Source organism: Rhipicephalus microplus, chromosome 9 (genome assembly GCF_043290135.1).
Source record: "Rhipicephalus microplus isolate Deutch F79 chromosome 9, USDA_Rmic, whole genome shotgun sequence".
NCBI classification, from domain to species: domain Eukaryota; kingdom Metazoa; phylum Arthropoda; class Arachnida; order Ixodida; family Ixodidae; genus Rhipicephalus; species Rhipicephalus microplus.
The window spans coordinates 70,834,080-70,858,194 of NC_134708.1; the positions used below are offsets into that span (position 1 = coordinate 70,834,080).

Here is a 24,115-nt window from a genome sequence, read left to right on the forward strand (position 1 = left end):
TAGAAGTAGTTGCTAAAAGCTTCAAGGTAACGGGAATTTCGAACTCCATGAACGGCACCGAAGATGACCGTCTCTGGGAAGACGCGGACGCCGAGGCGAGCTCCTCCGAGAACGAGGACAGCGAAATGGAATCCGAATAAAAACATTTCTGGCATGTCATTTGTGACTCTTGCACTCTGCTACTGTTGCATAAACAGTACAGACCTTTGGCCTGTACTGCCTGTACTAAATCGGCCTGATTCGTGTAAGGGCCGCACCTAGCAAAATTTTCGAAAAAAAAGTGCGGCCCTTACACGAGTATATACGGTAAACCGATGCCTACGCAAAAACATTTCTGAAGTTAATAGGCAGATAGATGAGCATAGTGAAACGCTAGCTCGACAGCAATGCGACGAAATATGCGATGCCGTCGACGTGCAAATGAGGAGTGGTGCGAAGTGGAACCTCCTCAAACATCTACTGGGAGATAAACAATCCAAAACCAATCAGCAGCTTACAATTGACAGACTTATCCACAACCTAAAGAACTCTGGTGTGACAGAGACACATATTATCGATGAGCTCGCCTCGAGATATCTTTGCACGGAACCCGCCTCACACAATGACTACCCTCCTGCTTTGCCAGAGAACGGAACAGACCCTCTTAGTTCTCCCTTCACGTGCGCAGAGGTACGAGAGGTTCTATATGAGCTCAACGGCAGATCAGCTCCGGGTCCCGATGGGATCAGTAACAAACTCTTAAAGAATTTACCTGACGAGGATATCGAGCTTCTAACGAATAAAATCAACGAGGTGTGGGAAACCGGCGAGGTTCCAATAGAGTGGCGTGACGCGACCGTCATCCTCATTCCGAAGCCAAGGAAACCCCTGGAGCTTGGCTCGCTCCGGCCGATATCTCTCACTGCATGTGTAGGGAAGGTCGCCGAGCACGTTATCCTCAAGCGGGCCACTAAATTTGCAGAGGAAAGGAATCTCTTCCCATTTAATATAATTGGATTCAGGCCTCCATGTCAACGCAGGATGTATTGTTGCTTAAACACAAGATCATTGGCAGGGTCTCCAGAGACACCAGAGCTGTTCTGGCACTTGACCTGGAAAAGGCCTTGGACAAGGTCAAACACTCTCACATACTTCATTCCACTAAAGAAGCAGGTCTAGGAGAACATTTTTACAACTACATCAGCTTGAGCTACATCAGCTCAAGAACAGAAAAGCTACCATTCGCCTAGGATCTCTCGGCTCGAAGACGTTTGATCTTGGACCCAGAGGCACTCCACAAGGGGCAGTGCTATCCCCATTTTTATTTAACTTATCGCTGAGAGCACTTTCCCACAGTCTGGCCGAGATTGAAAGTCTTGGTCACACCTTCTACGCTGACGACATCACCGTCTGGTGCGAGGGAGGTAGTGATGGGCAAATTGAAGAGCAATTACAAACAGCGATCAGGGTTGTCGAAGATTTTCTTCCCAAGGGAGGACTCTGCTTGTCGGCTAATAAATCGGAACTGCTCCTTTACTAGCCAACAATCGGTGCAAAGAAAGGAAGTTTCCCCGATATCTTGATCACCACAAAGAACGGCTCTATTATTCCGATCGTAAAGAAAGTTAGAATCCTCGGTATGTTCCTGGAGGAGGATGGCAGTAACGCCTACACGTTAGAACGCATCGCGGCCAAAGCCAATTCCATGACAAAATTAATCACGAGGGTGGCCAACAAACGAGGGGGTCTATCCGAGAAGAACCTTCGTAGACTCTTTCACGCCTTCCTAATGAGCCACATCAACGACATAGCCCTGGCCCACAAGTGGAGCAGGAGGGATGAAGCCCGATTAGAATCAATAATTCGCAAGAACATAAAAAAGCTACTGGGTCTCCCACAGAGCATCAGTACAGAACATCTATTGGCGCTGGGTGTCCACAACACCTTCAGCGAAATAGTAGAGCCACAACAGGTCGCCCAAGTTGCAAGACTGGCTTCCACGGAGGCTGGCAGACAGTTACTAGCGCATATTGGTATACGGTCTCCCATTGCCAGACAGAGGAAGTGCGCGCTCCCTATCAAAGTCAGGGAAATGTATACAGTATCTCAGGTACCTAGAAACATGCACCCCCAATACAACTGCGGAGGACGCAAAGCAAGGGCCAGAGCCCTTCTTCAAACAGCGGCTACGATTGAGGACAATGTCGCCTTCGTTGACACAGTGCAATACGCAGCTTCCAAACACTTTGTTTCAGAAGCTACGTCATTACGGGGAGAGGTGCTGACATCACTTACGCTCAAAAATTCGGATGCCGACAAAGCCGAACAGGTGGCAGTGGCCATCGCCATGGCCACAACGAACCGTTCTACTATTTACACGGACTCGCGAGCCGCCACTAGAGCATTTATGAAAGGCTCGGTGTGCAAAGAAGCTGCACGTTCTCTCTGCTGCATCTTGGACAGGCGAAAAGCATATAATTTGGTTCCCTCGTCATGTAGGCAGTGATGCTCACGAAACCATCTCAAACGCCAACGAACTTGCACACTCCCAGACGCGAGGTCTCACAGACCGCGCCGGAAGTGGGCACTCGGAGGCTGAGAGAGGGCAGTGGCAAAGGGACCCTCTTCTCACTTTCAACGAGGTCTGTAAGCACTATCAGCTTTCCGCTTCCACACTCACATCTAAACAGACCACAGGCAATCACCCTGCGAATGTTACAAACAAACACGTGTCCATGTCCGTTTATTTGATCAAAATTCGTAGACGGAATAGACCCACGCTGCCCGCGTTGTGGTCATCCGAGGTGCACCCTCCAGCACATGCTGCGGCAGTGTCACGACTTGCGCGAGGGCTAGGGTCTCCCTCCACTGAGGACGACTGGCTCCAGCTTATCACCAGCTCCGCAAAGGACCAGCAGCTAAGGGCTGCCCAGAGAGCCCGCGAAGTCGCCGAGAGCTTTAACCTCCCGGTGCCATCGTGGGCAGGGCCCCCAGACGGTACCCCCTGACGGGGGCATTCTCGTCTTCTCAGGACCAAATAAAGTTCTTTGACTGACTGACTGACTGACTGACTGACTGACTGAGTGTGTTCATCCTAAACATGTACAGTAACCCGAAATTCACACGGCACAAATTTTTAACTCTCTTTAACTGCTGTGACGTCATTTACTGCTCCTGTTCTTTCGTTATAGGAGGCTGTACACATCGGGAAGGCGCCGATGATTTTCCTTTGGATGTCCTACCCTGGAAAGCGAGGTCTTTCATTGACTCTACCATTGGTATTAAGCGCACGCTTACCATAGCGGGCGACCGAGTTGTAATAATCGGAGGGGACTTTAATGCCCCTCATTGTACATGGGGTTATAAACACACCCACCCCAAGGCAGATTTTTAATTCGCTTTAACTGCTGTGACGTCATTTACTGCTCCTGTTCTTTCGTTATAGGAGGCTGTACACATCGGAAAGGCGTCGCTGATTTTCCTTTGGATGTCCTACCCTGGAAAGCGAGGTAGGTCTTTTATTGACTCTACCACCGGTATTAAGCGCACGCTTACCATAGCGGGCGACCGAGTTGTAATAATCGGAGGGGACTTTAATGCCCCTCATTGTACATGGGGTTATAAACACGTCCACCCCAAGGGCAGGAATCTCTGGCTCGACTCGCAGCAGGAAGGCCTAACACTCATCACTGACCCCGCAATACTCACTAGCACGGTGTAGGAAGAGAGAGGCGACTGATCGCCTCGGAGGCGCAGCAGAGCAGCTCCGTGGAGAACTTGTTCGGGTTCGCCTCCTTTCTACCAGAGGGCGCTAGGAGTATCGGGGCAGTGGTGGTAGAGGTCGGACGTGTTTTTGGAGAGCTCCGGAATGACAGCTACAGATAAGTGTTTTTGCATGTTTCCAGCTTGCCTCTGTATGTAGCGTTATGAGAACGTAAGGCGCTAGCGTAAAGCTTGATTAGGTCTATTACGGTGTACTTTTTTTTTCTTTTTTTTTTAGTATTTTGTACTGTGTCTTTTTTTTCTCCAGCCACCACGTGGCTGAGGCCTGCGCGTAGACCGACCACGTGCATGCGCAGGTGCTGTGAAGTGTAGCGTATTTATTTATTATTGTGGTTCTTTTTGGCTTAGACCAGTGTATTTTAGTACAGTTTTCTAACACGTGGGCATCGGTAAACTGAGCTAGCCATGGTCGAAAAGACCGTAAAGTGTTCAGAGTGCGGGGTAGGGTGGAAGGTGGAAGTTAGTGCGGAGGAGAAAGCAGAAGATGACGCCAAGTGTAGACAGTGCGAGTTCGAGGAGAAAATGAAAAATATGATGGCGGTCCAGAGTGGGCTCATGGAGAAAATCGCAGAGCTGGAGAACGCATTGGCGAAGGAGCGAGAGAAAACGTCAGCCATGGAAGAAAGGCTCCGGGCAGCCGAGAAGGGCCTATCGAAGGTCGTGAAAGGGAACGAAGACGCAGGTGACGGCGGAAGCATTATGGCGACGACCCCCCGTGAGGGAGAGATGAAGGAAACAGGCATGACAAAGGCAGATACATTGGCCACAGGGCCCAGCTACCGGGAAGTAGTTTTGAGGGAGGGAGGGAGCAAACCAGCAGCCGTGACTCACGCTAGTCACCTAGTCAGCAGCCAGGTACAGGTTTAAGAAGGAATGTCTGAACAGGTCATCATCGCCGGTGACTCAAATTTAGTCCGATGCGCAGCGGCAATCAAAGAAAGGGTGAAAGGCGACAAGAGAGTTGCGATAGGGACGTTCCCAGGACAAACGCTGGGGACAGTAATGAGTCAAGCGGGTGAACAACTCGCAGCTAAAGCTAACAATCGTAACCTCGTTGTAATTGCGGGAGGGTTAAATGACGTCCTGAAAAAAGAATCGTCAGGACTAGCGACGACCTTGGCGAAAGGGGTGGATGACATGCGTGCCGTGTCCCCCCAGGTGCAAATTGTAGTATGCACAGTACCGGAAGTACCAGTACGCAACGTCAACCTGCAAAGAGCGGTTGGCGACGCAAACAAAGAGATATGGCGAATTAGTCGAGAGAAGGGTTTCGAGGTAGTGGATTTAAACAGGGAAGTGCACAGGTGGGGTGGATTCCAAAGAGACAAGATTCATTTCGATAAGAGGCTTGGACACGAGGTGGGCTGGCGACTGGCAGGACGCGTAGTAGCTTTTTTGGGGGGCTCACGGGCCCTTCGGAGTCCGGGGTAGCTCGTAACAGGGAAAACAACCAGGAGGACGCTTTGACAGGTAGAATTGCGAAAAACCAGAAAAAAGGTAAAAGAAAAAGGAAAAAGGCGCGTGTTGCAATTAGTTACATAAACATGCAGGGTGGCAGAAAGAAGGCAAAATGGTTAGAGATTGAGGAGCAGTTAAACAAAGAACAGATAGGCGTGTATGCGGTTACAGAAACACACCTTAGAGACTTGGAAGAGCCACCACATATTGAAAATTATGTTCGGGAAGGGTGTAACAGGACCATATCGGAAAGGAAAGGTGGGGGTGTAGGAATGCTAATTCATCGCGGAGCCAAATGGGTTAGAGTGAAACAGACGTGTTCAGAGCACCTCTGGGTTCTGGGCACAGTAGGTGGAAAGGAAACGTGGCTAGGGGTAGCCTACTTGTGGACGGGGAATAACTGCAGAGAAAAGAATAAGGAGATAGTGGATTGCATGAGTGCGGATATTAAGGAATTTGGTAATGGGGCCGAAATCATCCTTCTAGCGGACATGAATGCCCACATACATGACCTTCACGGATATTCAGACACCAATGGGAAGTTATTACTAGATCTTTGCGAGCAACATAGTCTGGAGATAGTTAACACGGGGCCTAAATGTGACGGCCAGATCACATGGGAAGTCGGAAACAAGCAATCAAGTATTGATTATTGTCTCATGACTGAAGGAATTTACCACAAACTGACAGAAATGAGGATAGACGAGGAAGGCATTAACAGCTTGGGTAGTGATCATAAACGAATAACATTACAAATGGGATACGAAACTGAAAATATGAGCATGGAATCAAAGTCTGGCAGCTCGTATTTAAATGACAAACAAATAATAAATATAGCCGCAAGAGTCGAGGAAGAAGTAGGTGAAATACCAGGCAAGGACTGGGAGTATAGTGAGCTGTTACATCTAATGACGAAGGAGATAGGGAAAGAGAAGAAAACTGTTTGCTGGAAAGGAAAAAGGAAGCCAAAAAGTTGGTGGAACAAGGAAATCCGGGAGGCGATCGAGAAGCGACGCGAAGCATCACGGGAGCATAGAAAGGCAAAAAAGGAGAAGCGGCCGCAGGACGAAGTAAAAAAAATATGGGAAATATACTTAGAGAAAAAATCCCTTGTACAGAAATTGGTAGAGGCAAAAATTAAAGGTGAAAGTGAACGCTGGATGACAGAGATACACGAAAAAAAGGAGGCCGCGCCTAGGATTTTTTGGAGCCACATAAAGGCGCTAGGTAGGAAGTCTGTCACAACGCAACAACATATTCTAGATGAAGGAGGAAATCAATTGGAAGGGTACGAAGCGCTAGGTTACATCCAAAAGGTAACAGCCGATTCGTTTCAAAAGAGCGCCCAGGGGATCTCCCCGGTGAGTAAAAGTGTGGCGGAGAAAGCAACAGAGGAAGAGCTAGTACTTGATAATTTCAACTGGAAAAAGGCCGAAGGAAAAATTCCAAAGCGCACTGCCGCGGGTTTAGATGGGATTCCCGTTAGCCTCATTAACGAACTAGGACATAACACTAAAGAAGCATTGTTAAAAGCAGTAGAAAAAAGCTTAAAGGACGGACAAATACCGGACAGTTGGCGACAAAGTAGAATGAACTTAATCTATAAAGGCAAGGGAGAAAAGGACAAGATTCGCTCGTATAGACCCCTAACCATTACATCGGTACTATACAGGTTGGCGATGCAAGCAGTAAAAATGAAAATAGAAACATGGGCCGAACATAACGATATTTTGGGAGAACTTCAGAACGGATTTCGAGTCGACAGGCGGTTAGACGATAACCTGTTTGTTCTCACTCAGTGTATAGAAATATCTAAAATAGAGAATAGGCCCTTGTACGTGGCTTTTCTAGACATCACTGGGGCATACGACAACGTTAATCAGGAAATTTTGTGGGATATATTGAAAGGAATGGGCATGGGCGACGACTGTATACAGCTTTTGAGGGAGATATACCGATAAAATACAGTTTGCATAGAGTGGGAAGGAATGCGTAGCAAAGAGAACGTTGAGGTTAGCAGGGGGCTGAGACAGGGATGTCCTTTGTCCCCGCTGTTATTCATGCTGTACATGGTGAGTATGGAAAAAGCGCTAGAAGGTAGCAACATTGGTTTTAATCTGTCACACAAACAGGGCGGCATGATGATTGAGCAGAAGCTTCCAGGTTTATTTTATGCGGACGATATCGTCTTATTTGCGGACAGTCGAGATGATATACAGCAGCTGGCGAATATATGCGGAAGGGAAGGTGAAGCTCTTGGACTAGGATTCAGTGTAACGAAGTGTGGATTGATGGTATACAATGATCCCTGTGATCAGATGGTGTCCATACAAGGCCAAGAAATACCGAGGGTAAGTGAATACAAGTACCTTGGAGTATGGGTAAATGAGAGTGATAGATACATGGAGGTACAGGAAAAAGCCTCGGCAGCAAAAGGAAAGAGGAATGCGGCAATAATGAAGCACAGAGCGTTGTGGGGATACAATAGGTATGAGGTGCTTCGAGGTCTGTGGAAGGGTGTAATGGTTCCAGGGCTTACTTTTGGGAACTCAGTGGTGTGCATGAGGGCAGAGGTGCAATCGGGAATGGATGTAAATCAAAGGACTGTGGGACGCCTCGCGTTGGGTGCCCACGGGAAGACGACAAACGAGGCTGTAAAGGGCGATATGGGGTGGGCAGGTTTTGAGGCGAGGGAAGCGCAGAGCAAAATAAGGTTCGAAGAAAGGCTAAGAAATATGAAGGAGAGTAGATGGGCAGAGAAGGTGTTCCGTTATTTGTATAGGAAGAGCGTGGACACACAGTGGAGAAAAAGAACTAGAAGACTCACTAGTAAATATACGGCTGGTATTGTGAGCCATATGTCAACAAAGAGCGTTAAGGGAAAAGTCAGGGAGGCGGAGAGGATTTACTGGATGGCAGCTATGGAGAAAAAACCGGCTTTGAGTAACTACCGAAAGGGCAAAAATGAAATAAGGAGGGAGGCATTTTACGATAATTCAAGGGGAAGCGCTTTACTGTTTGAAGCGAGATCGGGCTGCCTTAGAACGCGTAGTTATAAAGCAAGATTCAGTAAAGAAGAAGAACAATGCACATGCTGCGGGAAAGATAAGGAAACGGCGGAGCATGTTCTGATTGAATGTGGAGATATCCACCCAGGTGTACGTTTGGGCACGAGCCTACAGGAAGCCTTGGGTTTTAGGGACAACAATGGAAAGCTGAACACACCCGCGATTGAAATAAGTAAGAGACGGTTAGAGTATTGGTGTCAGAAAATTAGAGAGAAAGGACAAAAATAAATATTGGAAAAATAAAATATGGACAGTGTGCCGTAAATGGCAGAGAACTTAAGCTGAAAATTTACCTTTTTTTCCATTAAGATAGAATTTATCGAAGTAGAGGCATTAGGCCAACATAAAAAAAAAATTTTTTTTTTTTTTTTTTTTTTTGTCGAGCCTGGTGGCATACTTGTCACCACCCCGTTATAAAGGGGACGCTCATAGCATCCATCCATCCATCCATCCATCCATGCGAGCCGCGGACGGTGCGTAGGGCCACTTGAGTTCGCTCCGCCACGAGGCCGTCTTTTGTATCGTAAGTTCGGAACGTCTCTGTTTTGTGTGAATTATCCGCGATCTTTGACAGTTTTGGTTGATCGTGTGAGTTTATACGACGTGCGTGGGGCATGTAAAAGCGATGGGGAAAAAGTGTTTCGCCCCACGCTGCAAGACAGGGTACAAGTCCTGTACCGAGAAACTTTCGCTGTTTTCTGCGCCGAGAGAAGAAGAACGCCTTCGGGTGTGGAGGAATGCCATTCCGCGCAAGGATCGCATCCTACAGTCTACCGACCACTTCTGCGAACGGCACTTCGAGCCTCATTTGGTAAGCAAAACCTGGGAAGCGGTCTACAACGGCAATGTTTTGTGTCGAGCACCCCTGAAAGCGTCCCTCTCCAAAGATGCAGTGCCCACTATTTTTCTGGACTGCCCAAGCTATCTCTCGAAAGAGAAAAAACAACGCAAGAGGCCAGCTGAGAGACGTGACATCAACAAGCCTATCAAGAAGCACCGTAAGCAAAGCCAGGAACTCGGCGACTCGCTTTTGCTGGATCCTCCCGAAAGTGGTGCTACTCCTTCGGACGTGCTCTTGCATGATTGTACCTCAGCACCCCTGGCAGCGGTGTCAACATTTGATGAACTGTTTGGAAGCCCAGCATCCGTTGAGCTTCCGTCTACCACCTGGGGCTTCCACAGATTGCAGGTTGACGAGCTTCGCAATGTTGTGTTCTCGGAATTGCGGCGCGTTCGAGAACCGCAGTGCGCTGTTGACACAAGCCACATAGTGCCATGGAAGCTGCTTGACATTAATCAAGACATGCAACTCAGTGTTGTTTTGATGGGAAGGCCGGTATCTCCCGAAGTACTGGGATTTGACCTTGAGGTGTCAACCATCAACGACATTACAACCCTACTGAAGAACCTGGAGAACCTCCACCTTTGCGGTGGCGGTCCAACGGCTAACGAATATCCCCATGCACAACTGGAATGCGCATTGGTCTATCTTTGTGGACGATGGAGGCACAGAAAGTGTGCGCAGGTTCTTTCTGCCAACGGTGCCTGCCAGCGGTGTGCTGGCCTGTCAGACACGCTGCGGGTTCACCAAAGGAGGGCACTGCTCAGGAAGAACGAAAAAGGAACTCGCACTAATTTTCGGATGTCTAACTTCCGTAATAATGAGAAGGTAAGAGTTTTCCGACGAGCACAATATGCGTTAAAACGAGCCAAGGATCGCTTGACCAAGAGGATAAAGGGGCTGCAGCAAGCACTGAAGACAATGCAGGACCAGTTCGCTTCTATTTCTAACGAATCCCTGCAAGAGAAATTGGAGAAACTTGATGTCCCAAATGCACAGCTGATGGGCATTCACGAGTGCATCGCTGCTGCCAAGGCAACAGGCAAGAAAAACAGCCGTTACACGGAGAATTGGCTTCTGTTGTGCCTGCTTTTGCATATCTACATACGCCTTTTTAAGGAACAATGACATCCTGCCGTTGCCATGCGTTTCCACCGTGCGAAAGTACTTGTCAGCCATCCGTGTGAAGCGTGGGTTTGACGCCAGCTTCTTTGCAGCGTTCAAAAAGAAACTGTTGTCTAAAGACACATTCCAGCGACACGGTGTGTTAGTCTTTGATGAGATACAGGTGCGAAAAGAGATGCGTGTGAACTCAAAGACAATGACATACACTGGGTTTTCAGACTTCGGCGACATCCAACCGGCAGGTGAGAAACTTGCCGATCACGGACTTGTTTTTACGTTTCGTTCATTCGGGGATAAGTTCTCGCAACCAATCGCAGTTTTTGCGAGCAAGAGACCCACAAAAGCAACCGTTCTTGCTTAGCTTGTCCTGAAAGCCATAACTCTCCTAGAAGAGGCGGGTGCGTATGTCAATGCTTTTGTTTCCGATGGCGCAACTACGAACAGATCCATGTGGAAACACTTTGGAGTGTGCGGTTCTCTAGAAAACTCTAGAAACTCGTTCGAGCACCCATTGAACGAAAAAAGAAGGGTGTACGTTTTTTCAGATGCTCCACACTTAATTAAGTGTGCCAGGAACCGCCTTCACGCCCAGAAGGTGTTAACTACTCCCGAAGGGAAAGTGCATTGGGCACATTATGACACCTAGTTTGTTGAAGACGAAAAAAACCCAGCTTATTTGAAGGTGTGCCCTAAGCTGACGTATGCTCACGTCAACCCGACGAACACTTTGAAAATGAGAGTGAAGTTGGCTACACAGGTGTTCAGCCGCAGCGTTGCTAAGGGTTCAGAGTTTTACTCAAGTAGGGCTGTCCCTGGCCTATGTGACGTCACAGCGACAGTGGACTTCACTCAGCGCATGAACAGCCTGTTCGATGCACTGAACAGGCAGGTGCCAAAGGAAGGTCTTAAGCGTGGGTGCAAAAACTTCACTGTTCTGGAATCGTCATTGAAGTGGCTGAATGAGTGGGAGCAAATGGTTGTTGATGGCAAAATACCTAACACCAGTTTTCTGACACAGTCGACAGCTGACGGCTTTCGCGTAACGATCATGTCTGCTCTCAGCCTTTCGAACTACCTGCTAAATGAGTGTGGTTTTACATATGTGCTTACCGGGAAAATGAATCAAGATGCCCTTGAAAGATTTTTCGGCATCATTCGGCAAGCCGGAGGCCAAAATGAGCACCCCACGATGCCGACCTTTTTACAGCTCTACAATATGTTCAGTGTGTACAGTCTGCTTAAACCACCAAAGTTCAGCAACTGTCAAACTGAGCTTGGGCAAGAAGCTCCATGCTTAACACTAGCAGAGCTCACTTCAGCCTTCAAAGATGAGTCTCCAGGGGAAAGTAAGCTCCAAGAACTTAGGAAGAGACTTGATGGGTATGTTAGTGAGGAGCTAGAGTGGGAAGCTATTTATGACCACTCCTATGCCTTGGCTGAAGTTGTGGACTGCATAGTTTACTATGTTACAGGGTTTGTGTGCCGGAAGTTGCTTAACAGCACAACGTGCGAAACGTGCAAACTTGGCCTTGCGAGACCTGTTGCCCACTCGCAGATACCGTATAAACGCGTGTAAGGGCCGCACCCGTGTACAGGCCGCACCCCGTTTTTATGACGCACATATTCGAAAAAAAATAAAAATTCGTGTAAGGGCCGCACCCACACTTTCATTAAACCACACGTATTCAAAATGCGCGCGTGCATGCGAGCTTTTGAACGTCGTCAATAGATGGCACGAAAAAACGCAACCCTCATCATCACTATCAAAGTTTACAGCGGTTTACAGGTGCGTCACTAGTATATTTTGTTTAACTTTCTTTGTGCTAAGGTGTTCATAAAGTTTGCTAAATATTTCAACTATTTGATTAGTGTTCATACGCTCGTTACCTAAAGGTTAAACCGGAATTTTATCCTTCGTGCCTCGCACCACTATACAAACGCGCTCTCGATATCGGCATCAGCATCACCAACTTGTGCAGTTCAGGCGGCCATTTGTAGGAGTTGTGCACGCCGTATTGTCTCTCGTGCTTGTCTTCTGCCGAGCGTTCACGTTGTAGCACGATGGGCAAGCACCTGAATAGCTACACGGCTGGCTACAAGTTAAAGGTGGTCGAGTTTGCGCTCGAGCACGGGAAACGTGCCGCCGGCAGAAAATTCGACGTCGACGAAAAGTGAGTTCGAAGATGGTGCGCACAGAAGGAAGCTCTGGAAAACACGAACAGCAAAAAGCGCGCTTTCCGAGGAAAGCCATGCAAGTTTCCGGAGCTAGAAGAGTTGTTCCGCTATGTGACAGAAGTGCGGAACGATGGATATGCACTAACTACAGACATGCTGCGCATGAAGGCACTAGCCTTGGCACGTGCGAAGAATATACCAGCCGGGACTTTCAAGGCTAGCGCTGGCTGGGTGCGACGATTTCTGAAAAAGAAGGATCTCTCCTTTCGGCGAAGGACCACGTTGTGCCAGCGGCTGCCAGAAGACTACACCGATAAGGCGCTTAGTTTTCACAAATATGTCATCGGCCTTCACCATCAACATAATTATCTACTGTCGCAAATAGGGAACGCAGATCAAACTCCTGTGTGGTTTGACTGCCCGGAAAACTACACAGTCGAACTGAAAGGCAAAAAGAGCGTCGCCGTGCGGACCACCGGCGCTGAGCGCCAACGCTGCACAGTGATGCTTTGTGTGAGCGCGGACGGGCGGAAGCTACCCCCGTACGTCGTATTGAAAAGAAAAAGAATTCCCAACGAAGTGTTCCCCAAGGGAGTCATAGTTCGAGCCCAAGAAAAGGGGTGGATGAACGATGACTTGGTGCTCGACTGGGTGAAGTGTGTTTGGCAAAACCGACCAGGAGCGCTGTTAGCCAAAGGGTCACTTTTAGTATTAGACAGTTTCCGCGGTCACCTTACCGATAAGGTGAAGGAACAGCTGCGCCGTGTCGGCACAAACATGGCCGTGATTCCGGGTGGCCTCACTGGAATGCTGCAGCCTTTGGACGTCAGCGTTAATCGACCTTTTAAGGTGGAATTCAGAAGGCTCTACACGGAATGGATGACAAGCGGCAGCCACGAGCAGACGCCGACCGGACGGCTGAAGAGGGCACCGCTTGAGGCTGTTCTCGGTTGGGTACTGTCAGCGTGGAACTCAGTTTCGACGGACGTTGTGACCGGAAGCTTTAAAGTCACCGGTATATCCAACAGCTTGGATGGCGCGGAAGATGACTGCTTGTGGGAGGACGGTGTTCCGCAACACACCATCTCGGACACCGAGTCTGAGGACTCGTTGAGCGACGACGATTAAGCACATATGCTGTATGCTGCAATAAACGTTCTTCGTTCGCTAGCTGGTACGTTTTTTTCTTTTGCTTCAAAAAAAAAAAATTGCACGTTGCGTGTATGGGCCGCACCCTGAAAATTGACCCTCATTTCTTGAAAAAAAAGTGCGGCCCTTACACGCGTTTATACGGTACCTGAAGCAGTCCTCGTAAACTGTAAGACCCTTGGGAAGCTCATTCATCCCACAACTAACATATTTGTCTTACTTCGCGCAGCAGAAGCAGAGTTTCAAAGAAATTGTACTCAAAGGAATGCTTATGAGCTGACCATTGATCATATATTAGATAACAACTTGCTCTCATTTCCTTGCACCACCCACAGAGATGAAGTGATTGCAAAAATCTTGCATTATTATGTGGGCCTTCGGGTGAGGCAGTATTGTAAACAGAGAAAAAAAAAGGAAAACAAGACGCACAAGCTCAGAAAACTGTCCAAACTTGTGACTGCACAAGCGTCCTAAACAGATTTTGGTGTTTGATGGTGTGTGATTTCCCCGATATTTCTTGGTTGACATTTTTTGCAAAAATAGTGCAATAAACACGTATATGTTCGAACAAGCTTATTAGGCATGAATTACTGTGAAAACATGTTGCAAAACAGCGCAAAACTAAAGTAGATATCTGCTTCATGTGTGCCCGAGTTCAGCGAAATTCAAATTGCCTTCGTATGCCGTAGTCGCACCGTAGTGGATAGCACTGGTGCACCGAAACATTTATTTAATTGCTCATATTGCTGCATAAATTACTCGCAGCGGGGGCTGCGTCTTCGCGAAGAAGTGTTGAAGCTACGGTCGCTGTCGCGACCCAAATAGCGTGCGTGCGCTTCGGCCTCAAAATTCACATACTAACCCGAGACGTCCCAAAGAACCTCTGTTATTTCTAAACAGTATTTGCGTTTGAAGCGTCCATAAATTCATGACACTGAAATCCAAGCGCGCGTACTATACGGCGCAGTACGAGGCGCGTTTCCATGCCAGTGGCTACCGAAAACCCGCAGTACATGGCCCCCGTTCGAGCAGCGCCACCTATGAGCGCATACGTCCGCGCCGAACCAAGATTCGCCGCGCTCACCCGCCGCGTTGAGTCACCTCTCCTTCCTACACCGTGCTCACTAGGCAAGGAAATAGTGTCTGTGGTGATACCACGCCCGACCTTACTTTTATAAAGAACACGCAATCTGCGTGATTGCTGAATACACAGTAAGACTCTGGAAGCAATCATTCTATCATTGAAATCCAGCTTATTGGAGGGCCCACCAAACACATGGGCAAACAATTTAGGCTAGTTAACTGGGTTAAATTCAGAAATATACAAGAGGGCATCACAGAAAGCATTACAAACATTGACCAATGGACAGCTAATCTAAAGAAGGAGATTTAAGAGGCAACGAAAATAGTCCCACCGGAAGCTAAGCTTGAAATTCTGGACAGTAGGCTATTACATGTGTGGGAAGCCAAACAAGGGCTGCAAAAACGCTGGAAAACGCAGAACCATAACAGAACACTAAGAAAGAAGATAGCCACACTTAACAAAGAAATCAAACAATATGCACAACAGCTTTGTTGCCAACAATGGGAAGAAACTTGTACAGCCATGGACAACCAACTGAGCCTAGGCAAAACTTGGAATTTACTTCGACACCTCCTAAACCCAGAAGACACAAAAACGGTATACAAACAAAGTATGAACAAAGTTCTGCATGCCTATAAAGGCACAGACAAAGATTTTCTCAAAGAAGTCACGCTTAAATACATATCCCAGGCACCACCAAGCACTCACGCCAATTACATAGGAGCGTTGAATCCTGACCTTGATGAAAATTCAACGAAGCGGAGATACGAGCAGTTTTACACAAACTAAATACTACGTCGACACCGGGCCCTGACCCCATTACGAACAAAACACTGCGAAACCTAGACTATACGTCCATTGGCAAATTAACAGACTTTATTAATGAACGCTGGAGACAAGGCCACATACCGCAGCAATGGAAAACGCCGTACGTCGTGCTTATACCCAAGCCTGGCAAACGCTTACAGCTTGAAAACCTAAGCCCTATTTCACTAACTTCCTGCCTAGGTAAGGTAAAGGAACGCGCCTTACTGACCGGATTGACTAACTGCCTAAAGGACAACAACATACTCCCATGTACAATGATAGGATTTCGGAAAAATCTCTGTACACAAGACGCCATGCTGCAATTAAAACACAAGATCACAGATGACCCTAGCAGATCAACTCGAGCCATTGTCGGTCTTGATCTAAAAAAGGCATTTGATAATGTCACCCACCAAGCCATACTGAATCATGTCAGTAACTTAGGTTTAGGTGAGCGGACGTATAATTACATCCAGAACTTCCTAAAGGATAGACGAGCCAAAATTGTTGTAGGAGGCCTCACATCCGAGGAAATATCTATGGGTAGTGCAGCTATTCCCAAAGTATCAGTGATATCACCTATGTTATTTAACTTAGTCCTAACTGGCCTCCCAAGTAAATTAGAAAAGATGGAAGGTTTGCACCATACAATATATGCAGATGATATTACTCTGTGGGTAAGCAATGGCAGCGATAAGTCAATTGAACAACGTTTACAAGAAGCGATCGACACCGTAGAGCAATACCTAGAAGGAACTGGTCTCACGTGCTCAGCTGAAAAATCTGAGCTGCTACTATATAGACCAGCATTAAAAGGCCGACCTCCCAAACACCACAACACACATACCTACACAGACATACAACTTAAAACACGAGATGGACACACCATATCCATTGTCGACAAGATAAGGGTATTGGGGTTAATAATAGAAGGCAAAGGCACCAACGGGGAAAGGGTACTCAATATCGAAGCGAAGGTTTCTCAAACGATGCACCTAATCAAAAGAATTACGAATAAGCATAGCGGCATGAAAGAGGCAAATGTCATAAGGCTCATCCACCCGTTTGTCATCAGCCCCATTTCGTTTCTGCATACCATAGATGGTTCGCAGCAGAAAAAATGAAATTAAACAGCCTCATAATAAGAATCTACAAACAAGCGCTGGGGCTCATGCAAAGCACAAGTACAGAGAGGCTGTTAGAGGTAGCTTTACATAATACACTTGAAGAACTGATAGAGGGGCAACGTACTGCACACAGTACGAGCGCCTCTCTAAAACCAAGACTGGTAGATACATCCTGGAAAAATTAGGCATCACTTACCACACACAATTTGGCACCAAATGCGACATTCCTCGGGACGTGCGGGCTAAGCTCACGGTGCCTCCGTTACCTAAAAACATGCATCCCGTGCACAACGCAGGTAGAAGGCTGAGCAGAGCCAAGACGATGACAAAGAGCTACGGAAACAACACAGAAGCGGTCTTCGTAGATGCCGCTCGTTATAAACACAAAAGCTGCTTCGTCGCGGCTGTAGTTAACCACAAGAAACAATGCAGCACCAGTCTGACAATACACACGAGACACGTTGAAACGGTGGAAGAGATAGCAATAGCTTCGACCATATCACAAACTGATGCGTGTTATATAATCAGCGATTCACAAGCAGCTGTACGCAACTTTGCAAATGGCAGAATCTCCCCTGACGCACTGCGTATTCTTAAAACAGGCAAAACCAACCAAGACGACAGATGCGTTTGCATTCTCTAGTTCCCAGCTCACATACCCGACACCACGGCAGATATTAACCCCAACGAGGTGGCACACAACATAGCTCGAGCACTCACTTTCCAGGCTACGACAAATGTTGATCCATCGTCAGAATTTCCAAATGTGTGGGAGTTGGAGGGCCAAATGACAACGTTCAATGAAATTACGAAACATTTTAAATTACAAAGGTGTGTTTACCCCCCTCCTCATCATAAACTCAACAGGGCACAGTCTGTCCAATGGCAACAATTACAAACCAGATCCTATAGGAATCCAGCGCTACTACATGCTATGTATCCAGAGATCTAAGCAACCGCTCAATGCAAAGATTATCGGACACGAGCTTCCTTAAAACATATACTATGGGAATGCCAGGGATTAAAACAAAGTAATGAGAATATGGCCTCCACCGACAGCCTCCGCGCACGTTGGCTGGCTGTGCTGCTTAGTTCAGCCCTGGACGATCAGCTATAGGCAATCCAGCGGGCCGAGGAAGCCACTAGGAGGCAAGACCTTCTTGCCGACACCTAGGCGGGAGCCCAGCTCACTAACACGCCAGATACAAAATAAAGTTTATTTCTTCCTTCCTTCCTTCAAGGATTTGTGGTTCAGCTACAAAGGGATGTTTTGGAATGCAATCGAAGAGCTCGAAAAGTGAAACAGCGACGAGAATGCTGCCCCTAAAAGGTAGCACTCCTCACAGAAGGAGCACTGGCCGCCTTGTGGCCATGTGGGAAAAGAAGCGGTAAAATGCCAAGACAGACATATAAGGCACGTACCGTAGAACTATTTGTTACCAAAATAAAGAATGATGTCTTTAGCGAATACCTCCAGAGACCAGAATGCTGGAGACTGGTGACAATTGAACAATATATAATCATTCTGTGAAAATTACTTCTGACATCATATGAATGCCTCAATGCGAACAGCTCAAAGACTTGTTGGACTATCCCCAAATGGACAATGTGTTAACACTAACAAATAAATTACTCACGCATTCCTACTAGTATAGCAAGCAGTTTACATTTACATTTTATCTGCAATACATATTTGAAATCCTCACATCGCATGAACAAAGAGTCAAAAGGGTGTTGAAACTGGCATGACTATATTGTCAGCTACATGAAACCATTGTTTTTCTCAATTTTAACTCAAGGGCAAATTCAGTCTAAGTGAATTTGGCTCTTTTAACAACAGTAACAACGTTAAAAGAACTCAAGTGGGTTTGGCTCTTTCAACAACAGCAACAACGAAAAAAGAACTCATGTAGTTGCATATCAGAGAACTTATACCACCACCATTATGCAACAATCTTGTTAAAGGGACCCTGAAACACTTTTTAAAGTAACCATTCAATGAATTCAGTGGGAAAGCTTATTGCCTCACGAATTAAACACCGCAAAAATCTTGAGAATCTGTTCAGTGCGAGTGGAGTTACAAAGATTTGTCACAAGCTGCAATTGTATTCTCTCTTCTCTCGTCCAGACGAAAACACTGTGAGCTAAGCAGGGAGAGATGGCAGGTAAAAAAAAACGTCACGTGTCTTGTGACCTTGAGCACCTTTTTTTTTCTTTTTCATTCTTTAAATGCACAACCTTTTCAGTGTGATCGCGCGTGCACGTGCGGACAAATTGCGGCCTCCCGTGGCTATCTCTGTAACGACCAAGCACGCCATCTCCAAATTAGCCAGGTGACAGATGGGCTTTCTACAAGTGATTTTTGAGTGTCTTCCGTCATTAGTCGAGAGAAGAGAAAGCAATTTTTAGCTGACTTTGATAATTTATTGCGAATTCTAGGCTGCGTGCTGTGCTATAATATTTGGCTCGCGTGTTGTTAAGAGCCTCTACTACCGATCGGCAGCGTTTTCTGACCATGCTCAAAAAGTGTTGCAGGGCCCCTTTAAAATGGGCTCCAACATTCTATGGCATGACCAGGGGTAAATACACGCTCAGGCTAACTTTTCTTCCGTACTTTGTTCACATGCGCAGCATATAAACAACATTAGTTTACTATTACACGACAATAGACATTATGAAATTGGTCAAACATCCAGAATGCAACAACGCACTTGGTGAGGTTTGTTTCATACCAATTTGGCTGACATTGCTACTCTTGGGGAACAACTAGTGCTGTGTGAGCCCCTTGAACCAGAATCTTCCTGCTGGCTTTGTCGAGAATGTTCATTTCAGCGAAGGCCACGGTGCGTCCAGCGCGAGTGATTCGTGCCTCCATCAAGATAGTGTCTCCCAGTTTGGCGGCACCAAGGAACCTGAAACGAAGGAGGGGGAAAAAAATTCAGTATTAGCCTAATGCCCGGTTCACGATTATTCATCAGATTGGTGCAATCAATAGACTGCAATATATATAGAAACGGTGCATTGTACTGTCATGAATGATATAAAAGGGAGCATGCGACGAATAATTCGACTGATATCCGCATGGCCCCGTCAAAAATTAAGAGGACAGAGTCGTGGCATTTCGCGAACTCTTGCCACTCCTATTACGCTTCTGTCTTAACTGTGCTCGCAGTATGTGACACTAACAAGAGGTTGATACTGTAACGCCTTTTGGAGAGGCTCGCATGCAGCGAAGATCAGCGCTGTTTTTGTTTTTAAAAGAATTATATATTGCTGTATCTAGATTTTTATGAGTTAGTACACGCACATACACAAATGAATAGAAAAGCGGCATTTAGCGCGGAGCTAGACAACACACTGCCCTCCTCCGATTTGCATACCCACCTCATACTTGCGAGTGATATGCAATCAGCTGCCACGTTTTATCAGCAATAGCAAAGCCAAGCGACCCAACACTTGAAGAGACAGCAGCGCTCTTCCCACTTTATTTTCCAGTGTAGCTGCAGCGAAGAGTCTCGCTTTGGGTTTAAGGCTATTGACGACATGCTTGGCGTTTTCCCTTTCATATTGCTCACGATAGCACATATCAGTAAAATTCTTGTTGGAAAATCATTAACATGTGCGTTCAGTAGCGTTGGCGATTACGCACTGTTACAATTTTCTTTGAGAATGAAAACGTAATGCTAAACAAGCGCCGTACCCAATCTATTTCGGCGATGCTTTGATGGGCCGTCCGTTGGGGCATTCAGTTAATTACTGAAATGCTGCCCTTCAACGCAGGTCAGACCTGAAACAGCTGATGGTCCTTTGCTGTGGTTTCCCATTCAAGCAGAAATGAAATGTACAGCAATACGCTGGCCAATGTTAGAGAGAGAGAAGGCACCATGTGAATGGTGCTTGACTACACTCAAAAGAGGGCTACAAAGCAGAATAGGCTGAAAAAAACAATACAGGTGCTCCATACTGAGCATTGTAGAGAACAAGGACAGCACTGCTTTCTTCGTCTTCATTATCTCACGCTGGTGTTTCCTTGTTGCAATTATGAACGAGCTCCACATGAACCATGTATTCCAGTGTTCACACTTTCTTTTTCGACAATGCGCGATGCAACCTGTAAAGGTGATCAGTCTGCGGCTCCTGCTGCTAAATGAATTGCCCCGACAGAACCTCAGTGCTGCTGATGCAGAATGCGGGAGTCCTCCTGCATTCTAATTTCACATTAGGAAGTTTCAAATCATGAGGGACTTCCGTTCTTTCTTGGCTTTTTGCCTGCACACTACGAAGGCTTGGCTTAACTTGATCACGTTTCTTTCGATTTTAATGGCTTAGCATGATCTATTGCTTGACAAAAAAAAAGACCCATGAACCCCCAATGCTTGTTGCTGACATAATGCATTCAACTTCAAAGGTGTGCCGAGTGAAGGCAGACACACTGACCCAGTACACAGCGAACACAGGGCACACAACATCGAGTGATAACGTTGCACTCGACATTTTGTGTCCCGTATTTTTTCATTCTGTACCGTGTCTGCATTCACTTAGTGCACCTTTTAAGACTAATAAATGCCAACTAACCCACCTTATGGCTCTCCTCGATACAATGAATTAGCCCAGTATTTTAAAAAAGCTATCTGTGTTATTGAAAGGTTTGTTAAGCAATTCACTTTGCTGATCTGTACAAAACGCTTCTGTCAAGAGGCGAGTTGACTGTTACTGTAGTGCATACAGCTGGGAAATTACGACCTTGCGTTCAAAACAGCTAGAAAACACTGCTTTTTCTTTTGTTGCTGTCTGGATTCTTGACTAAAAGAACATTTCTGCTCACAGTACAGTTAAACCTATTTATAAGGACCCCTGTATAACGAATTCCTCGATATATCGAAGTTTTTCTATTCCCTGCCGCTACTCTATAGAAGCACATGTATTTGCGATCTCTATGCAACAAAGTAATAGCGCGAGACAACCTTGATATAGCCAATTTTTGCCACGGACAATCTTGGAATCAAGCCCCGATTGGTCAATTTGGCACGAGCATGCATCTTCCGCGGTTGCCCTGCTGCTGACATAGCTCAAAGCGGTGGCAGTGTACGCGTGGCTCCCGCGACTATTAGGCGAGAGCAAATGGGCCTGAGCCCCACGAGCCGGTGCTGCCGCCATTCTTGACGCAGTGGACACATGCATATATGTGCTCTTCTCTGACAAACCAAAAAAAAAATAAAGCAACTTTTGCATTGGCAGTCCATACTTTTAATCAGTGTCATATACGTGGGACCACGCTAAATATGGAGAGTGCATTATTGAATAGTTTACCGTGGTTTTCCCCTTAATCGCCCTACAGTTTTGACGTCGTGTGCGCATGCATGGTTTTGCTGCACACGCAGAGTGTGGCCCCTGGCAACTCTCGGCATTGCTTTTTTCTTCTTTAATGGGGACCGTTTTGTCACTTTCGAGGGGATGTCAGATTAGGCACTGATGAAAACTCTCTGAGACCACGGTGGCAACGACGGATCTTCGGAGGTCGACTCATCACGAGTTTCCGTTTGCGCTGCGATTTCGAGGGACCATAGCCTTCGCAAATTAGCCGATTAGCTATGGTGACAACACGATGGCATGTTGAATGCAACGCAATGAATGCGAGAGCAACAAATTGTAATGTTACCCCAAGTAAGGCTGGCAGCCAACTGTTTTAGATTAGATATCCCGAAACTCCAACGAAACGCTGGTGTGAGCAAAAATGGCCACTCCAGGGAGAAGTGCTCTTTTCACATAGGGCATTGAAAAAACACTGATGCTTGCCGAGATACACGCGCGCAAGTGATTGCGACCGCACGCTTAAAATAGAAATTCACTGTTGATACTCGACCCCCCCCCCCCCCCCTCCTGCTTTATTCATGTTCATTCAAAACAGGTGGTTCCTTTCTGTTTGAGCATTCGACGGGAGTTCCAAGATGCGAACGCGGGTGGATGTTATTGTATGTGCCCTCCAGGCGATAGAGATGGGCCGGCTCATTTGATCTCAACTTCAGCAGTGCCCGCACGCTTTCACTTGTAAAAGTTAAGATGGGCGAGGGCATGCTATCGATTCGGACTTGTTACAGAACATGGCGGGGACGGCAAGAACCCGGCAAGTGTCTATATAATTGCTATCGCAATAACGCAGTTTTTACCGCTAAATAAGAGTTTTGGGTGAGCTTCACCTTGAGTTCTCCATTTGTTAATTTGTGCATTTATTTTTTTTTTAATTTTTTGTGCCGAACCTGCACATAACGAAATCCTCTTCATGACTAATTTTCTCGGCAATTTGTGAATTTCGTTATATCCAAGTTTAACTGTATAAATGATGCCAAGTAAGTCTGAAATATTCAATCAGCTACTTGTGCTGAATGTCAAGAAAGCAAATTGTCGGGATAATATTCCAACTGAATTTTTAAAGAAATTTGCAGAATACAATAGCAAATATCTTGGTATTACTTTCCGAAATTAACTTTCGATGTCAGACCTACCTGAAGATTGGAAGGTCACGAAAATTGTACCGATTCATGAGTCAGAAGACACAAATGTATCAGCCAACTACACACTAATTTCACTTACCAGCACATCATGTAAAACTTTGGAAAATATTATACTCAGGCATTTAACCACATATTCTGAAGAAAACATTCTGGTAAATGTTCAGCATGATATTTGAAGAGGCCTATTGACAGTCACTCGGCTAACAGAAGTTGTTCACGATCTTGCTTTACGTATTAACAACCAGAACTAAACAGATATATTTTTATAGATTTCAGTAAGGCGTTTGCGTGTGTCATACTTAAACTGGTGCCATCATTGGCGATGGACCCATCACTACATGGATACAGAGCTTCTTGTCGAATCGATCACAATTTGTGATTATCGAAAACCCCTCACTTGCTCCTCTGCCTGTGATTTCGGGCATCCCACAGGGCTGCGTAATGGGCCAGCTGTGGTTCTTTATTGTCAGTTCAATTCATTTTCAGCTTTTATTTGTTACAAAGCATTGATTACATAACACCTGTATACAGATGAGGGTCCCAGAGTATAAATAGTGATTGTTATCAATGACATAGCATGTAACATTGATTTTGCAAAATTAAACTTTTTGCACACAGCATAATACATACAGAAATACACAATAGGGAAGATTACCTTCTGCTCAGCAACTCACTAAGAAAAATAACCGAATGGTGTGGTACATGAAAAATGACCCTAAAACAAACAAAATACTCTGCCTGACTGTAACACGGAAAAAGTGCCCGTCACTCTTTCAATACGAACTTAACGGTCGCCTGGTAACTAGAGTGCACAAGTACCTCAGCATAACAATAACATCAGACCTTAAGTGGGCATCGGACATTAACAATGTCAATTCTAAAGCATTGAAAAAATTCTTTTTTCTTAAAAGTTATCTGCGAGCGACTAGCACCAACAAATGCGAAACTTTTGTCTTATACGACATTTATTAGACCTGTTCTTCAATATGCTAATATCATACGGTTTC

General features: G+C 46.3%; 1 protein-coding gene across 3 annotated transcripts in view; it reads right to left on the reverse strand.

The window, feature by feature from the left end:
- LOC119163269 (acyl-coenzyme A thioesterase 13) overlaps positions 1 to 24,115 on the reverse strand; it is a 59,867-nt gene that overhangs the window by 24,216 nt on the left and 11,536 nt on the right. For all 3 annotated transcript variants that reach the window (XM_075873790.1, XM_075873788.1, XM_075873789.1), the window contains exon 3: positions 19,329 to 19,508. In XM_075873790.1, coding sequence (XP_075729905.1) covers positions 19,346 to 19,508 — 163 coding nt within the window. In that variant the 3' untranslated portion in view covers positions 19,329 to 19,345. The remainder of the gene's footprint in view (positions 1 to 19,328; positions 19,509 to 24,115) is intronic.